This window comes from Sprattus sprattus (assembly GCF_963457725.1).
Source record: "Sprattus sprattus genome assembly, chromosome: 1".
Taxonomy (NCBI): domain Eukaryota; kingdom Metazoa; phylum Chordata; class Actinopteri; order Clupeiformes; family Clupeidae; genus Sprattus; species Sprattus sprattus.
Genome location: NC_137920.1, coordinates 35,569,816 through 35,590,487, shown reverse-complemented (window position 1 = coordinate 35,590,487; position 20,672 = coordinate 35,569,816). Strand labels below are relative to the sequence as shown.

Below are 20,672 nucleotides of genomic sequence, written 5' to 3'. Positions count from 1 at the left end.
TATGCGTTGGATTTTTTTCGCTTTGACCGGGGTGCCGAACACAACTTGGCATCAACTTGTGACATCCCTACGAATTTGATGTGGGGTGAGGGCTTCCTGCCTGTCTTCTCACCTGTTTGAAGCGGTGTCACCATTTGACATTCTTCAGAGCAAAACTTACAATCAAAAGGACACTATAATGACCCGTTATAAGGGCAGTAATTCACACAAAGTCTTTGATGTTTTCGCCTCAGCTTTTCAGGCAGTGTATGTTGTAAACCAGGCGGCGCTTCAAGCAAGCACTCATATCCAGCCTCCTGTGACAACTGCTTCTTGGTTACAAAACATCAAGCGAGCTGGCGTATCAGTAACAAGTTATTCAAGGTAACGACCCGAACAGATTTCTTATCCGGAGGCCCACGGGTTTCGGGGAATATTTCTGTAATTGGGAGATGCGCTGCGAATTCAGCGTTATTTTGTAACGCGTCAGTCAGTCAAACTGGATATCTCGCTCTGTTGGACACTGCTGTCTAGTGATACTTTGAAGTTCTGGGGGAGCTTGCCTGCACATGATGTACACAATAACAAGAGGTCCAAGCAAACTTGTTACACAACGGAGAACAGGTGAGGTTTTAAGTTTCAAAAGAAACAGGCCTACATTTGGGTAATGTGGCCAAGTTAATGGCGTTGTTAAAGTGGCATCAAATAACAAATCGTCGATCCAGGCGGTAACCGGGATAACACTTCAATCAGTTCTTTTATTATCCTATCAATACATTTGGCATTAGCTCGAACAGCAACCATTCTTTTGATATTCTTCATCCTTCGTGAAATAATGTCATCACTTAAATGTTAACGTTATAACTACCTTAGCTAACGTTACTCAACGAAAACAGCTGCCTTAAATGGTAACGTTTCATTCTGTTATAAGGTCCTACGCAGCAGATCGAGAGCCAAACAACGGATTTCAAACACAAACAGACGCAGTGGTTTACAACAAAGTAAGTAGTACTGCATCATTTACCAAACTAAGACATAAGTGTGGTGACAATATCTTTTTTCGTCAGGTGGTGTAGCCGCTAGCTAGCTAACGAAGCTAACTTTGTGACTTGTGAAGAATCATGCGCACGTGTGTTAATACGGGACGTACACACTTGATAACGTAACGTGGTGAACGTGTTACCTGAACTGATAAGTAGCTGACGTTAGATGGGAATTAATGTATTGGCCTCTTTGATTGCCCGTCACCTTTGAGCTTTTGAGAAGCAACGTTAGGTTTTGGGGTATCCGTAACGCTTAGTGTCCTTTCAAGGTTAACCCCATGCGCACATGATGGCTGACAGCTTGAATGTAGTCAGCTAGATTTAAAAGTGACTGATATAAAGTTGAAAGGGTGCTTAAAGCATTTTTTTTTTTTTTTTTACCTTGACTGACCGTACAAGATTTACTGGGATAACTGCTGGGTTTAGCATTTTTCCCTGTTTGGGTAATTGTTTTGATAATGACTATCAAACATAATACGAGTTGACAAATTATTAACCTTGATTGATACACTTCTTGCTCATTAACATTAGAGTATAACGTAGTCAGCATAGCAAAAAGCAGTTGCCTTAGGTGCGCAGAGCAACTTTTAAGATGGTAATAGCTGCTTGACGAAGGCATTTATCAAGTAATACCTTTTAAATGTTTCTAATTCTGCCACATGCACACTTAAACCTGCTTCCAGTGGTCCTGCTCCAAAGATCGTTTTCCACCGAGTAAACGGACAGAGGTACCACAAGCCTTCTGTCCCAAAAGCTGTCCAACTTGAAGGCTTCACGCCTGCACATGAAGAAAATGTTAAATTTGTCTTTGAAGGTACGTGCTCCATTAAATCGACCAGTCTCGTAGTTTGTTGCTTTAGATTGTTTATTTCCAGAGGGATTTTAAAACAAACCATTAACATGCGACATCAATCTGTTGTTATTTAAGTCCAAGGGCAAGCTCTATCAACACCATGTTTTTATTGGGAGGATTATTGTGCCCCTTTAAAATGTGTGGAAAGCTGTGATTGACTGAAGTGTTAAGTCAAAATTCAAAACTCACATTATCCTGCCTTAAAAGTATTTAAATGCAGACACCAATTTGTTATGTAAAATATCTTATTTTTTCTGCTTTCAAAATGAACAAAAAGCAAACGTTTTAACATGATGAAGATATATCTACCACTGAATAATATTCATCTCCATAGTCATGGATAACTGGGGCACAAAGGTGATGGGCTGCATCTGGCAAAGGCATAGTTGTCCCACAACCATTGTAACTAAGGGCTACGATGTCTAACCTTTTTTGTCATCTAGGTTTGGCTTTATGTCCTTGGCTGTTCTGTTGTCAAAACATAATAAAATAACCTGCTCTCTAAGGAACTTAATGGGTGTTTGGGGTCTTTACAGCCTGGAGGCAGGTGGAGCAGAGTGTGGGAGATGGTGGCCCCCGGGCGGAGAGTAGCCGAGGGCCTGTGCCGTATGCAGAGAGGACCCCGAACCCAGCCATGAAAAGTGAGTCATGGAGTCATCTAGTCAGGATCAATGTGATGGCTTTGTGTGAAGGCAACCCAGCCATATCAAACCCAGTGATTCATATCTCAACCACTGCACCCAACTTGATTATCTGTTTTATCTGATTATCACCATTGAGCATTATGGGTAAGACTATACCCATGTTGCCAAGTACTGTAAATAGTTTATGATCAGAGGTGTTCATGTGTGAATTTTCCTTACAAGTATCGGCTTACCAACTGCAGGCCAGTAGTTCTCTCCCTCTAACCCCGCGTATGCCGTCTTGTCCCTCATGTAGACTTTGTGCCCATTGACCTGGAGGAGTGGTGGGCTCAGCGTTTCATGGCCAACATTGGCAACCCTTCATGACGGAGCACCGGCAAAGGAGGAAGTGAAGCGAGACCCCCTGGACCTGGTTTGGAGTGGCGGTCTGGAGACTGGCCTGGCAACCGGAAGGGAAGCTCAAGAACAGGAACTGGGAAAACCCTGAGACACTGGGAGATACTCTGGCCAGAGCTGTGTGAGTGAAGGCCTTGGAGCTCCTGCCCCCCCCCACCCTCAGACTGACCTTGTCTGGCTGAGCCAGTCAGTGAGCTGTCAGGGGATTATCCGTTTTGACCTTCACCATCGCCCTGTTTGCTATTTATTTTTTCTTGCTGAGGACTCATTGCCCAAGCCGTTTGCCAGATTAAGATTAAATTGGCTTGTCTTGGCATGAAACATTGTGGAAAATGGGAGAGGAATAAAAAAAAGTTGAAGTTGAAAGTGTTGTGGTCGTGAATTTGTAATTTTAATTGCATGTGTGACATGCGGTGTTATTTTTTTTTTCCTGTGACTTTTTTTTGTGTGTGATTTATTAACGTACTCTACGGGGTGATAAATGTACCAGCCTGGTGAACAGTTAATGCTCCACTCCTCTCATCCAGACTGGGATGAATCAACTGTTTTTTTCCACCTCTGAAGCCGACTGAGGTCGTATCTGTGCCTTTTTTCTGTTTTGCACCAGTCTTGATTAAACGTCCTTAGATTGAACACAGCTTTTCATAAAGCACAGTGGAACTAAACTGCCTGTAAACAAACTATATGTTATATCAAAGTTTTACTAACATCACATCAATATAATGAAACCCATATCTCACAGTCACTTTGAAATATATTTAGGAAGTTTCTCTTCTTACTATAGAAATGCAATACTCACCTTAATTGTACCACATGTGGATCAAAGGCTGATAGTGACATGCAGGAAGAGTCTAGGCACAAAGTACTGACATTTCTTTCTTTTAATATCATAATGATCATTCATATTAACAATTCATAAATTAATCTTTACATATCTGACATTTCATAAAATAAGCTACATAAAAGACAATTAGTGCACAGAACAGTCTGCTCTCTTCTCTTCTGAATTCTCTTGAAATGCCACTCCGCCAGTCTAGTCAAATCAGTCGGAGTCAATTCCTGAAAGGTTGAGTTGTGTTTCCAAAAAGCGTTGGTGAGCACTACCATAGTTAAATGATAGAGTGCGCAAAATTATAGACACTCTGTCTTTACGGTTACCACATGGGTTTGTTTACAACACTTTCTGGAAACCCGATCAGTTTCCAGATCAGATAGCCGCCTCAAACGGGTCAGAGTTGGTGCATCAAACAGCACAGCACGGCAGTCATGGCGACACGGCACAGCTATGCACTCTCAAAGCCATCCATTGTGCAACAACATTAGACATCACCTTGCCCACACCGCTTTCCATTCTCTCTTTATCGTTCACAGCTCAATCTGGGCCTTTGGCTCTTCCACCCCTCTTCCCCCTCCCCCTCCCCCTCACACCTCCCTCGGCCGCATCTCCTGCACCTTTGGCCACCTTCCTCTTCCTCTTCCTTGGGGGGGCCTTCTGGCCCGGCTTGGCCGTGGTGAAGGTGATGCACTGGGCATCCAGGAAGTCCAGCAGCTTGGCGGCGCCCAGACGGATGCCGGCGGCCTTGAGGCGCTCTTGCAGCCGGGAGAGCACCAGCGGCTGGTACTGCAGCACCCGTCCGTGCAGCTCCGGGTCGGACAGGATGAAGCGCCGCACGGCCTGGATCTTGTCGGCGTGCCGATTCACCGCCTGCGAGGCCGTTACTGGGCCTTCGTTGTCCGAGGAGTCGCTGTCGCTCAGAGGGAGCTCAGGGTTGGACCTGTGATGGGGGGGGGGGGGAGGGAGTGTTAGGGAGCTGGCGTTACTGATCGCTTTGTGCGAACTGAGGGCAAAGGTCAGAGGGATGTATGACAAACTGTAGACGCAGTATGATACTGACCATTGAAACATATGTGGTTCTGAACAGGTGTATATGCGTGTGCACACACACACACACTTATGAACACAACACATACGAACACACACACACACTGCTGAGCACACACATCCACATACCTCTGGAACATAGGAGTGTGTGTTATTAAGAATATATATATACAGCAGTGTGTGTGTTCGTATGTCTTGTGTTCATAAGTGTGTGTGTGTGTGTGTGTGTGTGTACACACGCATACACACCTGTTCAGAAACACAAGTTTAATGGTTCAGTATCATATGTTCCTGCGTCTTCAGTTTGTCATACTTCCCTCTGACCTTTGCCCTCAGTCAGCACAAAGCAATGTTTAGTGCTTAAGTTAAAGATAAAACATTCTTTTCAACATTTTAAGCAAGATTAGTGTATTCTTTTAGTTTTGTAAAATTTCAGAGTGAAAAAAATGAAAAAGCACCATGACAATGTTTGGGCACCGCAAGAGATTTAAGCTGTCAGATAACTTTTACCAAAGTTTCAGACCTTAACTAGAAAATGCATTTCCTGAAGGAAATACCAGTGCATGAAATGCAAAGGTTAAGAAAGGAAGAAGAAAAGAAAGAAGAGTGAAAGAAGGAAAGAAGAGTGGAAGAAGGAAAGACAAAAGGAAAGAAGAGTGAAGAAAGGAGAGAAGAGTGGAAGAAGGAAAGAAGAAAGGAAAGAAGAGTGAAAGAAGGAAAGAAGAAAAGAAAGAAGAGTGAAATAATGAAAGAAGGAAAGAAGAGTGAAGGAAGGAAAGAAGAGTGGAAGAAGGAAATAAGAAAAGAAAGAAGAATGAAAGAAGGAAAGAAGAAAGGAAAGAAGAGGGTAAGAAGGAAAGAAGAGTGAAGAAAGGAAAGAAAAGTGGAAGAAGGAAAGAAGAGTGGATGAAGGAAAAAAGAAAGGCAAGAAGAGTGGAAGAAGGAAAGAAAAATGGAAGAAGAAAATAAGAAAGGAAAGAAGAGTGGAAGAAGGAAAGAAGAGTGAACAAGAGTGGCTCTGGATGAAGAGATAAAGAGAGAGTGAAAATATTGAAAAAAGGAGATAAAAATGGAGTGAAGAAGAGAGATTGAGTGTGAGAGAAAGTTGACTGAGAGAGAAAGATGGAGAGATGGAGAGAAAAAAAAAATAGAGAATGGATGGTGTCTTAATGTTCCTAGTTACAGTTAAATTGAGAGGGACAGAGAGAGAAGAGGTTCCTTGGATTTGGCACAGGTGTCAGTAAAGCACAGGTGCAAGCCAGTTTAAGGACCCTATTATGAAGTCATAATGGCCCAATGTAAGTCAATGGGAGAAATTTATATTCGTTTTTCTTTAATATCTTAAAAAGTATAAAGTTTAGAAAAGTGAAAAATACATAGCATAAGTGTCGTTTACAAGACCTACGTGACAAAGTTTGAATGAAGTTTCTACGTTAAGCAGTTCGGGCTGAATTAATCGCAGAAAAAGGTAACAAGAATAAGAAGAAGAAGAAGAAGAAGCCTAGGAATAACAATACAGGGCATTTCATGCACTGTAATTAGCTTGTAAGGGCTATAGCTCACTATCAGAGATGGGCAGTATTTCAATTACTTGTATTTGAAATACTAGTAAATTTGCTTTTGAGTATTTTGTAATTTGTATTTCATAGGGCCGATAAAAAATCGAATGTAATTTGTAACAAAATACTTTAGAGTGGAGTAATTTTGTATTTAAAATACTCCAATTACTTTCACCAGTGTTTAGGCAGAAGGAGATTTTCTGTCGGATTCTACCACGAGACTATCTGATCTGCCTCTGAATGTCATTGTCGAATCAGACAATTTGCCAAAGTGTTGCTTCTTATGGCCCGCCCCTTTTTGGGGCGAAAAGGAAATCACCCCAGATCTCTCTCATTGACTCTCATGTTAAATCAATTTTTTTCACAAAACAGGGTTGTGGTCGAAAACTTAGAAAGCTGTCTTGATCCTTGTCATTTATCTTCAGTACACCGACTTAAAGGAGGTTCTTTCAAAGAGCGAATCGAGTTGTTGCACTGAACGTTATCCATCTTGACACAATGTGACTTGATGAAAGCCGTGTGATGTCCTTATACGCAATTAGAGCTAAGGTCCGGGACGCGATCTGGCACTCCGCGCCTGGGCGAGACTCTCCACTTTGTGAATGAGGCGCACCTCACCTAGGACGCGATCTGGCACTCCGCGCCTGGGCGAGACGCTCCACTTTGTGAATGAGGCGCGCCTCACCTAGGACGCGATCTGGCACTCCACGCCGCATTGCATAGAGGCAGGGGCCCGGGTGCACATGAGACTCTTATTAAAGATCTTAGCCTACTATAAACGTTGTTGAGACTCGCACTAAAGATCTTACTCATTCTCACAGAGTCATTTATCTGTGTGATGTCATATGTGTGCGCCAGTGTTGTCAATCACATGTGGGCGCCAATGTTGTCAAAGATAATCTGTAACTTGTGGAAGTTGTATTGTTAAATAGTGAGTACTTTGGTAGATTAAAGTATAAACTTTGAATACAAATGCTAGTACAACTTCTATACGTTCATTCACAAAGTGGAGCGTCTCGCCCAGGCGAGGAGTGCCAGATCGCGTCCTTACCTTGCAATTACGTATGACGAAAGCATGGTGGGGATAGCCCTCCCGGAAGCCATAGAGATTGCAATGAGAGCCCTGTGGCGGCGGTTACAAACATGAAAAAAAGGATACGGAACCACTGACATGGGCCCGTCATAATAGCCTGCACCTGGCCCCGTGGTTACTTCGTTACGCCACTGAATAGCCCAAACCTAAATGTTCTGCTATACCAAATTGTGAGAAAACTGAAAATTCAGAAAAAGTATTTCCTGTATTTTAAAAATACAAAATACATGTATTGTATTTTGTTACATTTTCTGGCAACAGTATTTTGTATTTTATTTTGATACATTTATTTGAGGGGTATTTTGTATTTTGTATCAAAATACATTTTGATGTATTTTTGCCCATCTCTGCTCACAATCATCCTTAGGAAAGGCCGGGTGATGCAGATTTTAAAACTTCATAAATATTCTTCAAACCTTGTCCCAACAACCCAACAACCTCCTCTTAGCAGCTGTCTAGCACTCTGAGATTTCAAATCATTGAAGGCTGTTTTCCGACCCGTTATCTCAGTTTGGGCCATAATTAAGAAATATCAGTTGACAGGAACTGAAAATATCAGTTGACAGTTAACTTGTTCTCTCCTTTGTACGTCGCTTTGGATACAATTGTCTGCTAAATGACTAAATGTAATGTCAAATATAAAAGGAACGGTGGCGATCAAGTTGAGGTCTGGAAGACCAAGAAAACCCTAAAAGAGAACTACTCGTAGGATTGCGAGAGGGAAGTCAAAATCCCTGTTTGACTGCAAAAGACCTTCAGGAAGATTTAGCGAACTCTGCAGTGGTTGTGCACTTGTCAATGCAGTGGCACCTCACCACAAAATTCAGCGACAGAAAGGAACGTCTAAACAAACCTGATGGATTTTGGAAACAAGTCGAGCTTTTTGGCTGCAATGAGCAAAGGTATGTTTAGAGGTAATAGGGTGCAGAATTTCACGGAAGGAACACTTCTGCTACTGTGAAGCACGGGGTTGGATCATCAATCATGCTTTGGGCTTATATTACAAGCATTGGCATGGGGAACATTTCACTGGTAGAGGGAAGACTACATCCAATTGCATGCCGGCAAATTCTGGAAGCAAACCTCAGTCTGTAAAAAAGCTTAAGATGAAAAGAGGATGGCTTCTACCACAGGATGACGATTCTAAACACACCTCAAAATCCGCAATGGACAACCTCAATAGGCCCCTGGCCTTAACATCATCGTAAATCTGTGGACAGCCCTCAAAATAGCAATGCATGCAAAATGGCCCAAGAACCTCGTAGAACTAGAAACCTTTTACAAGGAAGAATGGGTAAATATTCCCCAAGCAAGAATTAAAACTAGAAAATGCATTTCCTGAAGGAAATACCAGTGCATGAAATGCAAAAGTTAGGAAAGGAAGAAGAAAAGAAAGAAGAGTGAAAGAAGGAAAGAAGAAAGGAAAGAAGAGTGGAAGAAGGAAAGAAGAGTGAAGAAAGGAGAGAAGAGAGGATGAAGGAAAGAAGAGTGAAAGAAGGAAAGAAGAAAAGAAAGAAGAGTGAAGAAAGGAAAGAAGAGTGGAAGAAGAAAAGAAAGAAGAATAAAGAAAGGAAAGAAGAGTGAAAGAAGGAAATAATAGTTGAAGAAGGAAAGAAGAAAGGAAAGAAGAGTGAAAGAAGGAAAGGAGAGTGAAGAAAGGAAAGAAAAGTGAAAGAAGGAAAGAAGAGTGGAAGAAGGAAAGAAGAAAGGAAAGAAGAGTAGAAGAAGGAAAGAAGAGTGAAAGAGAAAAAGAGAGTGAAAATATTGAAAAAAGGAGATAAAAATGGAGTGAAGAAGAGAGATTGAGTGTGAGAGAAAGTAGACTGAGAGGGATAGAGAGAAAGATGGAGAGATGGAGAGAAAAAAAAGTAGAGAATGAAAGGTGTCTTAATGTTCCTAGTTACAGTTAAATTGAGAGGGACAGAGAAGAGGTTCCTTGGATTTAGCGCAGGTGTCAGTGAAGCACAGGTGCAAGCCAGTTTAATGACCCTATTATGATGTCATAATGGCCCAATGTAAGTCAATGGGAAAATTTAGATTCGTTTTTATTTAATATCTTAAAAAGTATAAAGTTTAGAAAAGTGAAAAATACATAGCATAAGTGTCCTTTACAAGACCTACGCGACAAAGTTTTAATGAAGTTTCTACGTTAAGCGGTTCGGGCTGAATTAATCGCAGAAAAAGGTGAGAAGAAGAAGAAGAAGAAGAAGAAGAAGAAGAAGAAGAAGAAGAAGAAGCCTAGGAATAACAATACAGGGCATTTCATGCACTGTAATGACTCTTACCTGGCCATAGAAAGTGTTTACAAGCCGTGATACCCAGGTACTGAGCATGCAGGGAGCCCAACATTTTGCTTTGGGCCCTTTTCCTTTTGTTATTGTGAAACTGTTAAAGATGTAAATAAAAAAGTAATCTTGCTTAAAGTATTAAAGAAATGTGTCATCTTTAACTTCATGCCTTATGGAAATCAGGTCACCTTCTACTCGCTTAACTATTGCGCGCACACACACTTGCCTCCGAGCCTAAACATGCATATAAGTCTGGACACAACTGCCCACAGTTGTGGGAAAAAAGTGCACCCTGCTTATAAAGACATAAGCAGCCATGTTTCACAATATGCAAAAGCTGACCTCTCAGAGTCCTGGCTCCCATCTGTGGAAGAAGCGTTGGAGCTCTGAGACAGAGACAAGGGCTCCTGGGCATCCTGGCTGGGCTGCCCTTTCCTGAAAGGGACAGCAGGGGGCGCCTTGGGTTCCTTGAAGTTGAGTGACTGGGCACAGGAGCGGGCTGGAGGGGAGACGGGTCGAGGTCTGTGGCCATGCGCTGGAGCCTCCTCCTCCTCCTCAGACGTCTCCAGCTGGTGGGTGTACTGGTGGATCTCCTTCAGCTTTTGCACCATCTGCCGCTTGGGTAAGGGGCGCACACCATACCTGGAGACACCAGAACATTATATATATATTAAAATGTCCAAGTCTGGTTGACGGCTCACACCAAACCTTATATACTGTATATATATATATATATATATATATATATATATATATATATATAATATATATAAATAACATTATACATCTCATTCAAATGTCCCAAGTCCGGTTGACAGTTCACACCAATCCTGAAGACACCAGAACATTATACATCAAATTCAAATGTCCAAGTCTGGTTGAATGTATCCAGTTTTATCATTTATAAGAATGTGTACTGTAATTATAATTCCAGAGCTGAATTCACTTTACCTCACTGGTCCTCACTAGAAATTAGGATGCACTCAGACATGGTACATGTTTTTCGTGTAGAAGAGCCTCTATCAGAAATGAATTAGTTTATATGCGAGTCATAACCAAACAACTTCTCACTGTGTAGCTGTCCAGGAGGAACTGGTTTAAAAAGATTAGAATCATCTGGTCCAACTTCATGAGACAGACAGTAATTTCACATGCTTTCAATTCATGCCTAGGATCTGTTATACATAGTTAAAATGAACTCCAAAAAAATTGTATGGTATAACATTAAGTATAATAGATTAAGTATAATACATTTTGTGAGCTGGGTTTCAAGAGAAACTTAATCATGGCTCACTAACATACTGGAGGCACATTTGATGCTGAGCCTGTTGAGCTCTGAAGCCTGTTACCTGTTGAGTTTGTTCTTCAGGTCTGGCGTGTCCATGTCTGAGTAACTGGGCATAGGCGTGATGGGCACCAATGGGCAAGCCTTTTTAGATACCACTGTGGAGGCAAGAACTGAACCATGAGGACCAATCAAATTTTCACTTTAAATTACCACATCTCTATGCACTAAACAAAAATATATATAGATATACAGTATATATTTAATGTTTATTCACCAGCAATTCAAAACAGTACAAAACAGAGACAGTAAAGCTTGTGAGTGCTACAAACAGCATCTCACAAGATTGTTTGCATCAAGCATTGCGTATGGCCCTCTGAGTCAAGATCGGTATGTGAAGAAGATATCAGCTGTCATTTGTTACGGTCACTGAACTGTATGACTAAATAAAAAATTATAATAAAAACTCACCTGGAGTCCTCAGCTGAGCCACCCTCTTAGCCGGGGCAACAGCGCCCAGCCTCTGAGAGAGAGGGGGAGCATCTCCTCCCTCGTCTGCCCCCTCGTCCTCCTCCCAGCTGTCCCAGAGCTTTGGGTCCAGGACACTAGTGCTGGGCTGGGGCTCTGGTGAAACAGCAGGAGGCGTCTTGAGAGCAGGGACCGGTTGACGTAGGCCACGGGCTGGGGGTGATGCCTGAGCTCTGAGGGGAGCGGTGGGGCTGAAACTGGTGTTCTCACTGCTCTCCAAGCGCAGGCTGAAACGAGGATTCTGGAGACTGTTCCTGCAGTCCCCAAAACCCCACGAGTCATCAAAGGCCATTGGGGGTTCATCAGAGGCAATTGGAGGTTCATCATAGGCCATTGGGGGATCATCAAAGGCCATTGGCGGTTCATCAAAGGCCATTGGAGGGTCATCATAGGCCATAGGGGGCTCATCATAAGCCATAGGGGGCTCATCATAAGCCATAGAGGGCTCATCAAATGGCATTGGTGGTTCGTTGTCGTTGTTGAAGCTGTGCTGAGGCGATGACTCATCTTGGTCCTCTGCCTCCTTTGTGCCTATCACTTTGATCTCTGTGTCGCTGTCTTCCTCTACCCTGTTCATACCCGCCTTTTCTGAATCAGATGTAAAACCTTGCCAGTTTTTGGATATCTTTTCAGTTCTTTCAGAGCTACTTGGGTTACTCCTTTCCCTGGAATCCTTGTGCTGGTTTGTGGACATGCTCACTTGTGTCTCCTGCTGATCGCTGGAGGGGCTGTCTTCCCGGAGATGGGGACCCCCCAGTCTGCTGCTCCGCTCTGGGCTGCCGTGAGATGGCACACTGCCCCTCGGTGCAATCCCACTATCCATGAAATGCCGGTTCTTCTCCACTTGGCACAAGAAAGGGGAGTCAGAGAGGACATAAGAGCTCATGGGAGACTCCAAGCCGGCGTGCATAGGGGTGCTACTAGCAGGCTGGGGGAACCTCTTGGAGGACGGTTTGTCCACTGAGGCTGCTCCTCTGTGAGTATCACAAGGGGTGAGGTCAGTAGCTGAACTGAGGCGTCTAGGGAGGGAGCTTGGAGGTAGGAAGACTGGAGAATCATCTCCAGTGACCATTGGCCTGGTCTCCTGAAGTTTAGTTTGGGTCTGGTAAGAGGTAGCAGTTTTCTGATTGGACATTGAGCCTTCTGAGACAGACTCCCCCTTACAGGAGCTGCTATTTGAAAGAGCTTTAGAATGTCCAAGAGCTGAGGTAGAAGATGATGACTGTGATGACGAAGACCCAGTGAAGAGACGAGTACGACGTATACTGCTTTTGGTCTGGGTGGAGCCGTCCCGTGACCTGCTGGAAATGTGTGGAGTTGATGGGACCAGCCAAGACACCTCTGCTGAGCCATCCAGCAAGCTATGGTCTCCAGGAGAATCTCCAGCACAGGCGGACCCAGAGGTTGGGGGGAGGGATTGGGCCAAAGCAGTGATGTCTGAGGCTGTAGAGTGGTAAGCGCATGAATCTTTCATGGGTTGGGCTGTTTTGCTGGAGGAGACAGAGTGTTTGCTTTTTGCTACATCCTTTATGCAGGTATAGCCTGGGGAGTCTTCTGGGAGAACAAGGGGAGACTGCGAGCACATGGGTGGTGGTGGAGACGGAGAAAGACACGTTGGGGAGTCGTTGCTCGAGTCAGACAGCACTATAAGCTCAACCTCTTTGGAGCTCAGGCTTCCATGACTGGCTCGAGCCTGACTCTCTGAAGGCAGTGCCTCCACTCGGCTGCTTTGTGTCATTCTCAGTTCAGGGGATACCCTATGCATTTGACTTCCACGTGAAATTGTCAGCTCTGGGGATAGCCTATGCCTTTGACTTCCACGTGAAATTGTCAGTTCTGGGGATACCCTATGCCTTTGACTCCCACGTGAAATTGTCAGTTCTGGGGATACCCTATGCCTTTGACTTCCACGTGAAATTGTCAGTTCTGGGGATAGCCCAGGCACAGGGAGAGAGGGTTGAAAGGTAGGTGCAGAAGGACTGATGGAAAGGTCAATGACCTGTGTTGAGGTCAGCCTTGACTTTGACTTGTGCTGGGGGGCTGGGGTGATGGGTGGTTCAGCATATTCCCCCCATGACTGTGAGAAGAGGTGATTATAGCTGTCGTCCAGGTTGGCGTCTGCATGTGACTCAGGTTCCGGATGCTGTTCAACATCTTTGTCGTCCTTCTCTGGTATACACCCATGGGTATCCATGGCAGCACTGGAGCCATCTGTGTGATGAGAACTGGAACCATCTGGGAGATGAGAACTGGAACCATCTGGGTGATGAGAACTGGAACCATCTGGGAGATGAGAACTGGAACCATCTGGGAGATGAGAACTGGAACCATCTGGGTGATGAGAACTGGAACCATCTGGTAGATGAGAACTGGAACCATCTGGGAGATGAGAACTGGAACCACCTGGGAGATGAGAACTGGAACCATCTGGGAGATGAGAACTGGAACCATCTGGGAGATGACAGTCACCTGTTCCAGCAGGAGTCTCTTCTTGCATTGATCTACCAACTCCGACCTCACCTCCCTCACTCGCTTCCACTGCTCCTCTCTCACCTCCCTCACTCTCTTCCTCAGCTCCTCTCTCACTAGTTTTCTCTTCCTCCATTTCAAAGCTTCTCCTGACGTCTTCCTCTGCTTCTTCTTCTTCCTTCTCCTCTTCTTCCAGGCTCTCTGTCTCAGGCCTCAGGGGCGACTCAGCGCCCCTCCTCTGTGTAGCTGCAAACTCGTAGATCTCCTCCAGCTCCTCCTCATCCACATGCTCTTCACCTCCATTCTCCTCTCCTTCACTACCCTGCTCCTCCATCCTGATGCCCTGCTCACGGTCACCCCTTCCATCGCCTTGTCCTTCCTCTTCCTCCCCCTCATCCTCTGAGCTCCACATGGAGCGAAGGAGCTCCAGGAAGTGCTGCTGAGCCTGGGTACCGTCCTGCTCCTCGTGCCCCTCCGCGGGCTCCTGTGCTGGAGCATCTCCCCAGGCCTCGCTCCCCTCTCGCTCCAGCCCTCTGAGATACAGCTGGCACTCCTGTGACAGCTCCGGAAGGTCAAACCTGAGACAAGATGCAACACATCCACGTTCACACGCCTGACCTTTAACCAATCATAAGATAAATGAGGCTCAAAGTGAGGGCTTATGCCTCTTGGACATTGATGAAACACAAGAGCTCAGGTGATTGGCTTGTTGGAGCATGAAGCAAGTTTGTTTTCAGAAATTAACTTCCTTATTGTACCTTTAACTTACCCACTATCTACCTGCTTAAGATAAGTTAACCACTAAGTTAGTCAGAAAAGTGAGTGAGTGAGTCAGTGACTGACTGACTGACACTAGAACAATAACGGTCACTGACCTGGGTAAGCAGGTGTGTTTGTGGTGCCAAAACTGAAATACAGCTAAACAAATGAGTCTTTCTATCCCTTCTCCACCTACAACAATAGCCACGACTAAGCATGTCTGTAGTCATCAAAGACCTAAAGCATGTATATAGTCATCAAAAACCTTAAGACAGGCATATCTTTAGTCTACCTGAAGCATGTCTGTAGTCATCAAAGACAGGCATATCTATAGTCATCAAAGACCTGTAGACAGGCATATCTATAGTCATCAAAGACCTGATGCATGTCTATTGTCATAAAAGACCTGAAGACACAAGTAATCTCAGACGGACCTGGATGCCAGGTCCTGGACGTGTGGTGCCAGGCAGGGTGTGAGCGGGCATTGAGTGGAGTAGAGGAACCGGAGCAGGGCGAGCACGGCACCAGCGGGCACCTCCCCCAGCAGCACTCTCTGGGCAGCTGGCACCCCTTCCTCCTGCACGCCAAAACCACTGGCGTGTATCTGCCAACAAAAACATTACAGAAACTTTCAACACATACATCATAGAGAGGTACTGTTCCAAGATATCCAAGCTAAAATCCAACAATTCATGAAATAAATGAATGGAATAAGTAATTTCAGGTCCAAATAAGTCATTCAAAAATGTTTGGTAACATAATTTTGTGCTGTGATATTAAACACCACCTCTCAGTTTCCTTCACTATTAATTCAGTAAAAACGAGTTTCACAGACATTGTTTCTACATGAATACAACAATAGCCTTTAGTATATAACGTTGGAGATTCCTTTGGAGACTCTTAGATTCTTTCCACACACATGTAAGCCAATTCACCAAACATGCACGGTCACAGACAGTATTGTCAATAAGTTGACGAACTTGACGTTTACACTATTGTCCTGCAGTAATCCAGTAAAAAATTGTTTCCTGTACATCACACTGGCCAATAATTTCTATTAGCGTCACTGTAGTGTTCTGGGGGAGTAATGTGGTGCGAGAACATGTCTGGGGACTGATTGAAATAAAGGTCTGGCATCGGATTTAAATCAGTATTACAATTTTAACAGTAGATCCTCCTAAAGTTTACTATAATACCATGCATGTAGCTCCCCTTGATGCCGTCACTGCATGCAGCTGCACTTACCTGCTCCGCCAGCAGGGGGCAGCGGGCATACAGCATGAAGGAATGGGCGAAGAGGACCTCACCGCTGTCCACCTGCAGCTGCACATCACTCAGCTGTGGGTTATTCACCATGGAGCCCAGGTCTGAGGCCAGCCTGCTCAGAGAAGACTACACCCATTGCACAGACGCACGCACACACACACACACACACACACACACAAGGCACAGACATAAACACATGGTTGCACACATTCACAAAACCATGCAAATGTACATTTTGCATCCTTATTTTCCACATCCTAACACACACACACATTTACATAGTAAATCTTAGATTAAAGACAATGTGAGTTAGGCACTGAGCCAGAAATCACAATTCCTCACTTAGCTACTGGATGGGAGTAAAGATAATGAGTGGGTTACTCACCAAGCTGTTGGGCTTTAACCTTTCTTCAGAGTCTGTGTTGGTGAGGGCACTCTTCTGCTTTGGAACAACAGCATAGGACCTGCCTGTGGGACAAGAAAAGAGACATCCAGATTGCAGACCTGCTCTAGTGAATACATGCAGTTAGGTGCGGTCTTAAAAGTCACAGCCGCATGCTGCTATCATGAGATTACTTGCAACCCATAAGAGATTTACTTCTGGGTGCAACCCGTTGGAGGTAGAGTCTGCAATAATGGCTAAAAGCTGTTGATGTTTAAGGCTTAACAGCCAATGTGCCTGAAGCAACATGTTAATTGCCTGGAATTGTTTGTTATCCATTTACAGATCCAGGACTGAGATGTTTTCCGTACCACAAGGAGCAATTAGCAGAATTTGACAAAGAGCGTAGTGTGGTGAAAACGGCACCATTATGTGTTTTGAGTGCAAGCTAACCCTGCAGGATAGTAGACGGTGCTTACCCATGTCTGGATCACCAGCCAGGTACAAGCCCTTCCCCCCCAGCTCCAGCAGGTCCTGCACCGCCTGGCTGGGCAGCACAGAGGTCGGGGTGGAGGGGGCAGGTGAAGGGGAGCGGGGCTGGGCCTGGGAGACGGGGTCAGCAGAGGGAGGCCGAGAGGAGGGGGCTGGCTGGGCCGTCACTGGAGGGGTCATGGTGGAGGGTGACTGGTCCCTCTGTGAGGAGGAGATGGAAGAGAAAAGACACTGATAAAGATAATAAGGTTGGAAATGAGAGTGTGTGTATGTGTGTGTGTGTGTGTGTGTGTGTGTGTGTGTGTGTGTGTGTGTGTGTGTGTGTGTGTGTGGGGGGGGGGGTGAGATGATGACTGATATGAACGACACAAATGACTCGTCTTGCTTGAGGATCCAACATGCATTTGTGCACACACATACAGTATAAAGTGTGTATCTAAGTATGTTTTAGCCTCTGTCATTACAGGACATTCATATACCTGAAAACTGATTTACCTTTACATTCGTGACATATTCTCATTTGTATGTGCATACTGTACAACTCTGTTTTAATTAATATATTGTATAATTGATAATATATTATAGATAATATTGTTGTGAGCATTATACACTAGTTCACTTTTCTTGCTCTACATTTTTAAATGTGTTTGGTAAGTTGTTCGGCTACACTCATCTGCCAAATATCTAAACCTGTTCTTCACATGTGCATACCTGTGGGCTGGCATAGGGCTGAATGAAGGCACTCAGCTCAGGTGTGTAGAACTCTGCGGTGGCATGGCCGTAACCAGCGGGCAGGGCGCTCTTGTGCCACAGCGGGGCGGGAGGGCGGGAGATGGCTGCCCCTCCCTTCCCCGTACCCCTGCAGGAGATGCGTGGGAGCGGCAGCAGGGCGCTGGGGGGCAGGGTGGGGGTAGGAGGAGGGGAGGGGGTGCGGGAGCGCAGTAGCATGAGGGAGACGCGCTCCTGCAGGCGCCGCAGCGCCTCCTCTGGGTCCTGCCTGAGGAGCAGCGGCGGAGGACCCGTCGGGGCTCCCTTCCTCCGCCTCTTCCCTTTGCCTGGAGGAGACGAGGAGGAGGGACATGGGAGATACAGCGATGTCCTTCAAGTAACGTTTGGCAAATGTTGAGAATGCATGCTGAGAGATACTGATAACACTGGAAAAACTCGGGCTTTAAATGAATTCATGACCCAACAAGTCTTGATACACCCCATATAGGCTAGTCACATTACACCTGTCTATTACACCTGAACGTGGGCATGGGAGAGAGAGCAGGTTACCCCTTATCTCTCACAACAATGTTGATGTTGGGTAACGAGTGTGTTTAGAAATCACTATCCACTATTAAAAAAATCAAACCAATTGGCCTCAATCATTTTCTGCACACTGTAAAACACTACTGCAGTCACCTGCTGTTGGCTTCCGATGCAAGGCTGAGCCAACAGACATTTGAAAGTCAGCTCCTTTAACCTCCAGGACCTCAATGGCGTTTGCTCTCCCCTTCTCTACTTCCTGATCCAGCAGAGAGCGGGAGAGGGCCAGAGCCACCATGGTGTCCTCATCCACAGGCTGGGGCTTCTTCTTGGGCTTCTTCCTGGCAGGCTGGTTGGGATCTGAGGGGCTCCTCCTCTTGGGACCTCCAGTTTGGGCACTGGGATATCAAAAACAAACTATAGTGACTAATTCTTCTTCTTGACTAGTGACTTAACGATCTGTAGTGACTAATTCTTCTTCTTGACAAGGGACTAAACAATCTGTACTGACTAATTCTTCTTGACTAGTTTGCAAAATTGTCACTTGTATACTGTGATCTCCAAATGAATGGTAACTATTGACAGCATTGCTGATCATTAGAATGTACTATGCAGTGAAGGTTTTTGGCCTTTTTCTTTCACAAAATAAACCCTGCTGAAGACCTACTGAAGTGCCTTTGTATCATTTAACATTGACGGTTGACTCACGATTGGCCAGCTGTGCTGTCAATCACAGCCTCACTGGCCTGTCTCTGCAGGGCTTGCAAAAGGGCCGCTGGAGGCACGCCCATGTCGGCTGAGCAGCGCTTCAGATGTGTGGAGCGACTTTTGAGCGACTTGAAGCCCTTCCCACAGATGGGGCACTCAGGGACCACGGGGCGAGACGGGGCTGGAGCCTCCTGGCCCTCTGTCTTATCCAGACACCTGGTCACAGGAGGGCAATGATCTACAGTTACTTCCTCCAAAATCACTTAGTTATGTTTTTATCCAATTTAAATATAACCATCACTTGCCCCACTGTAAAACCTTTGTTTACATGGACCTGTGTCTGGACAAAGAGGAAAGATAAAGGGGCAAGAAAGTGTGTCCACTATTTGGTTAAATTAGATGTGTTATCCAGACCTGTTGATGTGTTGTGTACGGAGCTGGGGGGTCATGGATGACAGGTCCCTGAAGCAGAGCTGGCAGAAGAACAAGCCTCCCTGGTCCACGTCCACCACCCTCCCCTGGGCCTGTGCCTGTGCCTCAGCCTCAAACTCATGGTCGAGCTCCTGCTGCAGACGGAGAGCCAGCCTCCCATCCAGCGAAAGCTCTGAGGACAGACGAGGACACATACATACACACACACACACACACACACACACACACACGTATATAGGCAAGACACACAGATCAGACGTAGCAGCAAAAACTGCCTTTTGCTAGAGTTCTTGGGTTAAGTCATTGTGGACAGCAGCATATAAACATATTGTTTATCATTACAGTTCCACTGTGACTTTGACGTTGGGTGGGAATGACAGAGCAGTTGAATACATCAGCAATGGTTTGGACTGGATTTTAGCTTACTAAACTGGCATATGAATAGGTGGACAAATCGATGTTTGTTACCTGATGAAGAGCTGTTATTTTACCCTTACATGTGTTGACTATATGTTTACCACATATTGAGAAGAGGAGAATGTCAAGTATTTTCAAATAATACACACTAACAAACTAATCACACGTTTGGTTGAGCTTCAATGCAGTATGGAGATCATAAAACAGAGATAGAGAATCATACCTTTGTTTTCTAATTGTGATGAGGGAGGGCGAACACATTCTGGCTCTGAAGATGTACTGGGGATGCTGTCAGCCTGCTGGAGCTGCTGTGGATCCACACGTTTAAACCGTTGCATCCGACTCAATACCTGTTCCTTTGCACTCTTTCTTTTCTGGCTTGTCGCCAGCTGGGCCACTGCCGGTGTCTCGGTTCCATTCTCAGTTAACTGTGAAACACTGACAGTTTGTAGCACTGCCCGAGGATCAGTGTTCTGTTTCCCCAAAAGCTCTGATGAATCACCTTTCTTTGTCCTTTTCTTTGGCTGGTTGTTTGATTTTTTGTTTCGTTTTGGTAAAGACAGGGCAGAGCTGCTTTGTTTACATTGAGTTTCGCCATCTCTACCACCAGTTTTCTTTTCCTCTACATTTCCACCTACTTTCTTCCGGACTTTCCTTTTTAGAAGCCGGGAGCAGAGATCCGAAAAGTCAAGGTCCGAGTCCTCCATCACTTTGTTGATCTACGCGGCATTGCAATGCTAACTATTTTGCACAGGCCATTGAGACAAACGTTGTACGTGAAAGGCAACGTCCTTTCCAAGAATCTTATCCAGACCGACAAAACGTCCTTCACTTTGTCCAATGCAAAAACTTAAGATCGTCATCTAACATTAGGTTATCTGGACATGCTTACAGCCTAGCTATACTAGCGCACTATCATATCCAACCATCAACATTAGACAGGAAC

The 20,672-nt window shown here is 45.0% G+C and overlaps 2 protein-coding genes across 2 annotated transcripts; one reads left to right on the top strand and one right to left on the bottom strand.

The window, feature by feature from the left end:
• Positions 1-414: 414 nt before the first annotated feature.
• Positions 415-3,168, top strand: mcrip2 (MAPK regulated corepressor interacting protein 2). The gene is made up of 5 exons (XM_080834044.1): positions 415-603; positions 911-980; positions 1,706-1,836; positions 2,412-2,516; positions 2,815-3,168. Exons 1-5 carry the CDS (start codon positions 549-551, stop codon positions 2,883-2,885), a joined length of 432 nt encoding a protein of 143 aa, XP_080690170.1. The 5' UTR covers positions 415-548; the 3' UTR covers positions 2,886-3,168.
• A 1,119-nt stretch (positions 3,169-4,287) lies between these two features.
• slx4 (SLX4 structure-specific endonuclease subunit homolog) lies at positions 4,288-20,433 on the bottom strand (the record flags this gene model as incomplete). The annotated part of the gene is made up of 13 exons (XM_080855520.1): positions 4,288-4,690; positions 10,080-10,379; positions 11,087-11,180; positions 11,494-14,597; positions 15,213-15,382; positions 16,024-16,170; positions 16,430-16,512; positions 16,906-17,119; positions 17,630-17,973; positions 18,314-18,567; positions 18,878-19,093; positions 19,292-19,481; positions 19,950-20,433. 13 exons carry the CDS (start codon positions 20,431-20,433, stop codon positions 4,288-4,290), a joined length of 6,003 nt encoding a protein of 2,000 aa, XP_080711646.1.
• Positions 20,434-20,672: the final 239 nt, after the last annotated feature.

What these genes read in the sequence shown, in the direction of transcription:
- mcrip2 (XM_080834044.1), top strand. Translation starts at nt 549, where the DNA reads ATGATGTACACAATAACAAGAGGTCCAAGCAAACTTGTTACACAACGG. An exon ending in ACGCAGTGGTTTACAACAAA is followed by an intron (nt 981 to 1,705) that starts GTAAGTAGTACT and finishes ACCTGCTTCCAG; the next exon opens with TGGTCCTGCTCCAAAGATCG. An exon ending in CCCGAACCCAGCCATGAAAA is followed by an intron (nt 2,517 to 2,814) that starts GTGAGTCATGGA and finishes TCCCTCATGTAG; the next exon opens with ACTTTGTGCCCATTGACCTG.